This window comes from Mustela erminea, chromosome 1 (assembly GCF_009829155.1).
Source record: "Mustela erminea isolate mMusErm1 chromosome 1, mMusErm1.Pri, whole genome shotgun sequence".
Taxonomy (NCBI): Eukaryota; Metazoa; Chordata; class Mammalia; order Carnivora; family Mustelidae; genus Mustela; species Mustela erminea.
In genome coordinates this window covers 214,451,130-214,460,937 of record NC_045614.1, presented here as the reverse complement: position 1 = coordinate 214,460,937, position 9,808 = coordinate 214,451,130, and the positions used below count along the sequence as shown (strand labels likewise).

Below are 9,808 nucleotides of genomic sequence, written 5' to 3'. Positions count from 1 at the left end.
TAAAAAAATTGAAAACTTCATTGCTCATACATATCCAGAAATGTATGCCTACGTGCACAGCTCAATTAATATTCACAAAGTGTTGGGGCACCTGGGTGGCTCAGTTGGTTAAGTGTCCAACTCTTGGTTTTGGCTCATGTCATGTAGTCAAGCCCTGTGTAGGCTCTGTTCTCCCTCTCCCTCCCTCTTTCTCTCTCTCAAATAAATAAGTAAAGTCTTAATAAACATAAAAATAAATAAGAGAGGGACTTGCATGGATAATGAAAGTATACAAAGAACAAAAAGATTTAAAAAGATATTCACAAAGTGAACACAGTGCAACTAACACCCAGATCAAGAAACAGAGCATGACCAGCCCCCGAGTCTCTCTCACCCAGTCACCAGCTCCCTACCCCACCTCCAAAGAGGCACTACTATCCTGACCTCTAACGGACTAGATTCGTTTGTCTGCCTATGGAATCGCACTATGTGTTCTTTTGGATTTGGCATCTTGCTTTCCACTCTGTATTTGTGAGATTCACGCACAGTGCTGTGTGTAACTGTAGATAGTTCTTTGTCGTGGCTGAGTCTTCCATTCATTCACCCACTCTCCTGTGGATGGGCATTTAGGTTGCTGCTGGTGGGGCCTGTGAAAATAGGTCAGCTATGAATGCTCTACTTTGTGTCTTCTGGTGAACAGATGTAAACAATTTTGTTGGGTACATTTCTAGGAATGAATTACTGAGTCATAGAGTACTTGCTTACCTTAAAAAATGCCGCCAAGTGGCTTCCTGTTGAGTTCCAGTTGTTCCATATGCTTACATGGGCCAATTAAAAAAATAATCTGGTCCAAAGAAAACATCATAGGCCACCAGTTTGCCACCTCTGGATCACTAAGTCTTTAATTGTCATGGGAGAAAGTTCTTTATAAGGTAATTTCAGATCTCAGCCCATCATTCCCTTCTTAAGACCTCGCAGTGTCTCCTTGAATAATGGCCGAACCCCTTTAGCCTGGCATCAAATGCTTTCTGCAGGTTGCCTTTCTCTTTTTGCCTCTTGTCACTGTTCATTCTCCATTTATCCATCACTGCCATTTAGCAGGCCCTGGAAAACTATCACATTTTAGTACCTCTGCATGCCCTGGTCTGTGCTGTCCCTCTGCCTGTGGCTTCCCGTTTTCCCTTACTAGGACAATTTGGGTACCTTGTCTCTCCTCTAAACTACCACCGAGAGGGCTTGCCATCCATGTCCTGTCTGCTGTCTCTCTACCCCAGGGCCTAAACATATGTGCCACAAACTCAGTCACTCTGATTTTTTTTTTGGTAACACAGATGCGTGTGGCAATAAAAAAAAAAAAAAAAAAGATAAATTTTAATCTTCCCCCGCCCCCAGTAGTTCTCCACAGAAGCAACTCCTGCCACCACTTCCTTGTGAATTCTTCCCGAGTTACACAAGGAATGTATAACTTTATACTCAATATCGCTACGTATTCAGTAGGCACCATGTAGAAAGTAAGGCAGAGATAGGGAGTTGCCATGCTAAACCGCAAGGTCAGGACAGGCCTCACTGAGAGGGTGATATCTGTGCTAAGACCCGAAGGAGGAAGAGAGCCACACTGGTCTGAGGCAGAAGGAACAGCAGGTGCAAATGCCCGGAGAAGCAGGGTGTGCCTGGCCTGGTTGAGAACCGGAAAGTAGTGAAGCAGGAGGAGTATCGATGAAAATCATTGAACTGGAACAAATTGCAGCGGGCTTTAGTAGCCACTCTAGGACGTCAGACTTGCATGAATGAGCCGGGAAGACGCTAGTTATTGAGATGGGGAGGTGCAACACCTGACCAGCGGTCTTCGAAATTCACTTCCTCAGTGAAGAGCTGCCTCATCCTTCTTTGTCGTAGCTCACTATCACATATCCGAAGTCTCCACAGTTTATCCGGGCTCTCATATAAGGGACACTTGATCTGTTCCCTAGTTTTGGACGCAAAGCAGTCCAACGTTTCCTTCTTTCCAAGAATCCCAGCTGACAATTTTGATTAAAAACCTGTAAGTTCACACAACTCGTCCCTTTAAACGTGATTTTCTTCTTCAGTAAAGAAACTGGATAACGTGCGATCTCCCTAGTTCGGGTTCCTTGCTCACCTTCGCCCCCCCCCCAAGCCTGAGGCCCTTTTTCCACTTTAAAAAGGGGCTTAGGGGGCGCCTGGGTGGCTCCGTGGATTAAACCCTCTGCTTTCGCTCAGGTCATGATCCCAGGGTCCTGGGCTCGAACCCCCCATCAGGCTTTCTGCTCAGCGGGGAGCTGGCGTCCCCCTCGCTCTCTGCCTGCCTCTCTGCCTACTTGCGATTTCTGTCAAATAAATACATAAAATCTTTAAAAAAAAATAAAAAATAAAAAGGGGCTTTAGGTGAGCAAAATCGGATTGGGGCGGGTGGGGGTGCTTCCCGCTTCACTTCAACGCAGGAGAGATCAGCCCGCCCAGGGGTCTGCGAAAGGACACGTCCTGGGGACGGACGTTAGGGATCCGACCCCTCAAAAACAGAACATTTAGAGGCGGCGACACAGAAAGAGCGACCCACAGCAGCCACGCAGCCTAGAGCGGAATCAAGACAGCCGCGAGCCCAGGAACGTCGCAAAGATCCGCGCCTGCGCAGTAGCTCCCGGCGCTGAGCCCGCGCGCTAGCTTTCCTTCCCACGACCTCCCCTCTGGCGCCTGCGCACAGGGATCTGCTTCCCGAAGGCCTGCGAAGCTGGGGCTCATAGATACAGACTTTCTTGCTGCTTGAGGAGGGAGCAGTTGGCTCGTACTTGAATCCATTGTCTCTCCCTTCCCCGTTTATTACGGCAACTATAAATGTCCCACCCCAACTCACTCCAGAAGGGAAGAACTCCGTCCCTAAGGCTCTCTGGGCGCTCGGGACGCCCAGGTAGCCAGGGAGGTTGTGGGTGGGGTCAGCCGGCTACCACGTGGCGGGACTCCGCCAATCGGCGCGCAGACCGCACTTTGCGGCTCGGCTTCAAACAAACTACGGAGAGGTGAGAGTGGCCTCTGGGGCCCCGCCCCCTCGCCTGGGTCTGGGGCCCCGCGAGACGGCGGGCGGGGGAGGGGGCACCGGGAGCGGGGGCGGGGCGCAGTGGTCGAGTGACGGCCCGCATCACCTATTCCGGGCGCGGGCCGCGGCGCGGTGGGCCCCAGAACCAATGGGCGGGGGCGGGGGGCGGGGGGCGGCCCGGCCGGCGGGGAGGGGGAGCTCGCGGCCGGGGGACGAGGGGGGAGGAGGGGGCGGGCTCCCAATCCGGTTCCATCCGGTTTTCCCACCGCCCCCGCGGCGGGTCGCAGCAGCTCGGGCGGCGGGAGGAGCGGCAGCGGCCAGGCCCCCCAGCTTCGCGAAGGCTCTCGGCGCGCCGCGGCCCGCAGGCACCGGCACGCGCCCGCCCCGCCGCCACGATGCCCAAGAGGAAGGTGAGCCGCGGCCCGCACGCGCGCCCTCCGCCGCCCGGCCCGCCGCGGCTGCCCCGCGAGGCCTGAGTCCCGCCGCGCTGACGGCGGCGCAGGGCCCGAGCAGGCGCCCCGGGACCCGCAGCGGCCGGGCGGGAGGGCGGGGCTGCGCGCCCGCGGCGGGCCGGGCGCGGCGTTCTGGAACGTTCGGTGGCCGAGGCGCCGGGTGGGAGATTCGAACGCGGCGGCGGGAAGCCGTGACGTCACGCGGCCGGGCATTGTTCTGGCGGGCGGGCGGGCGCGGGGCGCGCGGGCACTTTGTCTGCGGGCTGCGGCCACTCGCGCTGTGCTTCCGTCCGCAGGTGAGCTCCGCCGAGGGCGCGGCGAAGGAGGAGGTAAGAGCCCGCGCCGCCGCCGGGGGGAGGGTCCCGGGGCGCTTCGCCCCTCACGCGTCGCTCTCTCTCCTTCTCTCCCCTAAAGCCCAAGAGGAGGTCGGCGCGGTTGTCCGCGGTAAGTAGCGCGAGCCCCGGACCCCCGTCCTCTCCGCGCGGTCGTGCCCGCCGGACGCTCAGCGCTGCCCTTGCTTTTCAGAAGCCCGCGCCTGCGAAAGTGGAAGCGAAGCCCAAGAAGGCGGCAGCAAAGGTAGGCTCCGCGCTCGGGCGCGGGAGTGCGGGACGTGCTGCGGGGCCGTCAGACCCCCGCGCGGACGCTTTTCGCCTGGGGAGCCGCGTCCCGGCGACGCGCTTCGCGGCCGAGGTCTCGACCCCAAGGTCTGGGTCCGATGGCCGCCTCGCCTGAAACGTGCGAGGGTCTCCTGGTTTCCTGTTCGGATTCGGTCCCGCAGCCGCGCGTGACCGACCTCGGTGTGCGGGCCCGCGTAGACGAGCGGTGGGAATGGATGCGGTCCTCGGGGGCGTGCGGGGCAGCGTGTGTCGCGGCCGGAGCCGCCGGGGCTCGCGGGCGCGTCCCGGTGAGGGCTTCCCGGGTGGGTGTGTCCTGCTGCCGGGTCTCCGCGCCCCCCGCGAGGCCGCTCCGCCGTGCGGGTTCTGCGGAGGGAGCTCTCCTCGGAGGCGCCCTGGGGCAGCTGGGTCGGTCTGTTCTGTGACTGCGCAGCAGGACAAGACAAAAACGCTGTCCCTCGCCGCATCCCAGGGAACTCGGAGTTAACCCTAAACGCCGTTAGAGTTGTTTCCCTGGAACAGATTCACCATCGCGCGGTCCGCGTCGAACGTCTCCGACACGAAGTTGTTCTTGCTTACGTGTAACGCTTGAAAACTACTGTTGGGAAACAGAAGTGTATGTAAACCACGGTAATTCTGATTTGGGGTGTAGCCCTGAAACCGTTCTCTGCAAAGCTCTCACGGTTTTCAGGGGGAAATTCGGGGTGTGATTAATTTCTGCGCACCTAAAACTTGAATGAGCGTTTGGTGTTCGACCCCGTCTCTGAAAGTACAGGTAGAGCTTAGCGCTGCAGAATCAAAGACCTTATTTCCAGTTATTTGTTTTAAACATGCAGCCATGAATGTCAAACTCTCAAAGGTTGGTGGGTTTTTTTTTTTTTTTTTTTTAAGGAGAAAATTTTTTTTTTTTTTTTAACGTATTCAAAGGTATAGGGTAGTATGTTAACTTCTCACAACAAAAGATAAAGAGTTAAGAGTAAGTAAAACAGGAACTTTTCATGGAGGCCAAAAAAATGGCAGATCTTGTTGCATAATGATGGAATGAACTGTGTACTGTTATTACCCATCTTTTGGGGGGGGGTTGTAATAAAACCATTGGATGAAGTACTGTGCCTGCTTCCCAATTTTCTTCCTTATTTACCACTTACTATATTTTGATTTGTCCCGAAAACTTTTTGTAATGAAAATACTGTGATTTTATCCTCCGTTGGGTTTGGGATCAGGTATAATCGACACATTTCTTTTTCTGAGAGGTCAGCAGGTAAGTCTACATGTCAGTGTTCCTTGAGGAACAAATCTGTCAACTCAGTGTTGCCAAAGGGAAATTGTGGAGTGGGAGCTTTGTTTTACCTGAGTTTCTGTAGTCCACCCTTCATAACCAACCTGATTTAAAGCCTTAATGGAAAGTAAATTTTTGATATTTATTGATTACGGTGTAGATGAGCTGTATTCAAAGTATATATATACACCACTATGAGATTATGACTTGTATAATTTCCTTAGAAGTATTTTGGGACTGAAATACACACATGTTGGGAAAACATGGATTTACTTTTTTTCATTTATCGTTCCTGTTATTAAAAGTGGTATTACTTCGTCCAGGTTGTTGCGTATTTTGTTTTCATATTTAAGGATTTACATTTTTATGCTATCACCATAGTGGTTAGAAAACTAAAGAGAAATCTGAAGAAATCAGATTATAGAAGAACATTTACAGAGGTGATTGCGACATTTCATAAATACCATTGTGTGAGGAGTGTTATCCCAGATACGTTTGTTTTCGTAATTTGTAGTTGTTATTCTGGCTCAGTAAAGCATGCAACCCTCGATCTCGGGGTTGTAAATTTGAGCCCTACCTTAGCTGTAGAGCTCACTAAAAAATAATAATTATGATTCATTTTAAAGATGGTGTATTATTAGTAGCTGTCATGTTGTTTTTGTATATGGACAGCCATCATTGGTTTAGAATACATTACTGTGCCGCCCCTCCCCCCTTAGCATTGAAGTGTGAGATCTACCTGCGTGTCTTTGTGGCTGTTTAACTCAAGTATTGGTCAGTACTGATAAGGGTCTTGGATGGAACTTACTGGTGACCTGACTTCATTTAGCTATGGTTGTATTCTTTATTTACGAGAAATAAATGTTAAATGTTTAAACTTCTTCACCATTGATGGATAGTATCCAAAAACACTCCTAACGGTGCTTAACTGTGGCTTAAATTTTGGAAGTCTTTTATTATCATACTAATATGTGTGCTTTTCAGATTCTTCCAACATGTAAATGAAAATGATAAACTCAAAATTGATCCTTTTAGCTCTTCATTACGTGATATCAAGGGATTAGCTGTAGCAGGATAGTCAACCTGACCATTCCACATGGTGCTGTTTTCAGGTGAATGGTCTCACTGTGAGGGTGAATGTCTTGTCAGGACAGTGATTATTTGACAATTTGATTATTATTCAGGCTTACGAGAACTTTGGGGACGGGTAGGGTTACAGTGGAAAGAGATTTCCTCCAACTACTCTTTCCCCTCATTGGTTCCGTCATGTGCAACTTGAGAGAGGAGTGGGTGATTGAGCAGGTGGGAGTAGGAGTGTGTCTCAGGCTTTAGTAAGTTTACTCAAGGTAAGTCTAATGAGGCTTGATAATGCGAGTACTGTTAACAGTACTGTTAACGTTATGCTGTCATCCTGACTAGTGGGGATGGACTTTCAGGTGTCTTCTGGAAAAGAGGTGTCCTGTGACTCGGGCTGCTATGCAAGCTAGCGTTAACATGGCAGCTGTTGGGGACACTCTAGCAAGTGAGAAAACGAAGTGCTGAGTTGATGCTTAAAATACACTCTTACTGTATCCTAGGATAAATCTTCAGACAAAAAAGTGCAAACAAAGGGGAAAAGAGGAGCAAAGGGAAAACAGGCTGAAGTGGCTAACCAAGAAGCAAAAGAAGACTTACCTGCAGAAAACGGAGAAACTAAAAATGAGGAGGTCAGAAGTGTGTGTTACTGATTTGGACTCTGAACAGTAGATAATAAGTTACATATCTTTATAGAGCAGATTAAGACAGTCTTTGGTCATCAGAATACTAAAGCTTTGTACAGCAACTCCCAGGTGAAGAGAGAGGTGGTTTTTAAGGATTAGATCATATTTGGAAATGTATATGTTGATTGCTGCTTTTTTAAATGAACAAGAAATTTTAATATGCTTAGAATTTCACCAGTAACAGATTGACTGTGCATGTTTACACAGGGTTCATTAATATTACTTGTGTGGATTTTCAAAAGGATTTAATTTGCTAAGTGACCTATTACTCCTTTTTCTTTGACTTAGAACCTCAGTACTTGTTTAAAGAAACGGGCTTTGTGTGTGTGTGACCTATAGAACTGCTGTAATACTGCTTTTCTGGATATTCAGAAATGTTTTGAATCCATTCCTTATTTGGTGGATTTTTCCCATTTCATTTTTTATAAGGAAGTCCAGTTTTCTTAAAAGTGGCTGTTTTAGGACTAAATAACTTAGACCAAGTAAATAAAAAGACTTGATGTCTTTAATCTTTTTAATCAGAGTATTTTTAAAACTTTTGTATTTATAGATCAAATCTTAAAGCAACCAAGTACTTATTTCTAACTTGTGGAGTTTAACCAGAATTTATTTTAAATTGGTAGTTCTAACCACATACCATATATTATGTGATATTAAGATGAGATTACTAATCTTAGTTATTAGGGCAGAATTTGACCTTCTAGTACACATTCTCACACTCCTCCTGTTACTCATGGTGATTGTGTTCTGGAAGGTGTAAGTACTGAACAGTTGCACATGGAGGAAATAAAGGGTTAGATTTTTGTGGCACCCTGGTCACATTTCCACTGACCTGTTGAGACCTAACCTTATTTTAGGTGTTTTCATTGACAGCAACGTAACTTGTGCCTAAATGAAGCTCTGCAACACGTGTATTTTCTCCATTAGGGACACCACAACTTTCTTGCACTTAGTAGACCGTGTTATACTTGTCTAGTCAGCATCATTAAGAAGCACAAAAAAGATGTGAAATGTGTGGTACTAAAAAACTACAAAAAAGGCACAAGTTCAGGACTGAAACAGCCACCCCAGCTGGGAGTGTACATGCTGAGGAACTCAGGAAAAAATGCTTTAAGTCGAAGGAAGTGCCGGGAGTATTGATTTTGGCGGTTACAAATAAATTTTAGTGAATAGGCAAATTTACCAATACAGATTCTACATAGAATGAGGATCACCTGTATTTTCAAGACCTAATAATACTATATAAGTAAGACTATGTTGTGTTAAATGTTAAAGCTCTCAAAGATAATAACAATGACAAAGTAATCAGGTATTTGATTATTTCTTTTTCTTTGATTTGCAGAGTCCAGCATCTGATGAAGCAGGAGAGAAAGAAGCCAAGTCTGATTAGTATCACATACCATGTCTTATCAGTGGTCCCTGTCTCCCTTCTTGTACAATCCAGAGGAATATTTTTATCAACTATTTTGTAAATGCAAGTTTTTTAGTAGCTCTAGAAACATTTTTAAGAAGGAGGGAATCCCACCTCATCCCATTTTTTAAGTGTAAATGCTTTTTTTTAAGAGGTGAAATCATTTGCTGGTTGTTTATTTTTTGGTACAACCAGAAAATAGTGGGATATTGAATATGGGAGGCTTTGATTGTCTTGGGTGTCAGCTCAACATTCCATAGATGGGGTAGTTTTTATATCCTGTAATACCAAGCATACTAAATGGCAATTTGGAGTCAGTCGTGCATTTAATATGTCTTGAATATTTTAAATTACTCCTTTTCCCATGTTGTTTTGGTAGAATTGTTGCCTAAAGAAAACCACTCCTAGATCTTGGCTCTCCCTGTCAGAATTCTTGTGCGCTCTGTAACATCTTGGTTGTGGTAGTCCAGTTTTCCTAGTAACTCTGTTAATGTGCTGTGCAAGATTGAAAATTTGAGTATGTAGCGTATATGATATTAAATTGTGAATTAATGGGACTTAACACTGTTAACAGTGTATCAGCATTTGAATCTGTTGGTACTTGATACACTGTTAAGGAAAAATTGTCTCCAAATTTAAAGCTGGAAGGTCACTGGAATAACTTTTAGAAAAGAATCACAACTACGTGATTTTTTTTTTAGATTTTTGGTACGTACGTTAGGAATTGTGTACAAATTGAAATGTCTGTACTGATCCTCAGAACAACCAATAAAAACTCAGTTATGAAAAAATCTTGTGAAGCACATAGATCAAGTTCTGGCTTAAATTTCATTCAAAGAATAACCACATTTGTTTTCCCAGAGTTCTCTTAAAATTTGAAAGTGGAATATTCACCTTTTTTTTAATATTTGAACAGTGTTATAAGTACTGAATAAGCCAAAACTACATCTAGTGTGGTTTGTGTTTACATATTCCTTTTGAGATTTTCATACATACTGTACTTCCATTTTGCCATCTAAATAGTCGTTAGATGGGGTGCCTGGGTGGCTCAGTGGGTTAAGCCGCTGCCTTCGGCTCAGGTCATGATCTCAGGGTCCTGGGATCGAGTTCCGCATCGGGCTCTCTGCTCAGCGGGGAGCCTGCTTCCCTCTCTTTCTCTCTGCCTGCCTCTCTGCCTACTTGTGATCTGTCAAATAAATAAATAATTTTAAAAAAATAAATAAATAGTCGTTAGAGGTGGTGGTGGCCACCTGCACTGATAGGG

At 47.0% G+C, this 9,808-nt stretch overlaps 1 protein-coding gene across 1 annotated transcript; it reads left to right on the top strand.

Moving 5' to 3' along the window:
- Nucleotides 1-1,695: 1,695 nt before the first annotated feature.
- Nucleotides 1,696-9,351, top strand: HMGN1 (high mobility group nucleosome binding domain 1). Its single transcript, XM_032346234.1, has 7 exons — nucleotides 1,696-1,735; nucleotides 3,017-3,438; nucleotides 3,777-3,809; nucleotides 3,895-3,924; nucleotides 4,006-4,056; nucleotides 6,951-7,076; nucleotides 8,476-9,351. The coding sequence occupies exons 1-7, from the start codon at nucleotides 1,696-1,698 to the stop codon at nucleotides 8,521-8,523; spliced, it is 750 nt and encodes a 249-aa protein (XP_032202125.1). The 3' UTR covers nucleotides 8,524-9,351.
- Nucleotides 9,352-9,808: the final 457 nt, after the last annotated feature.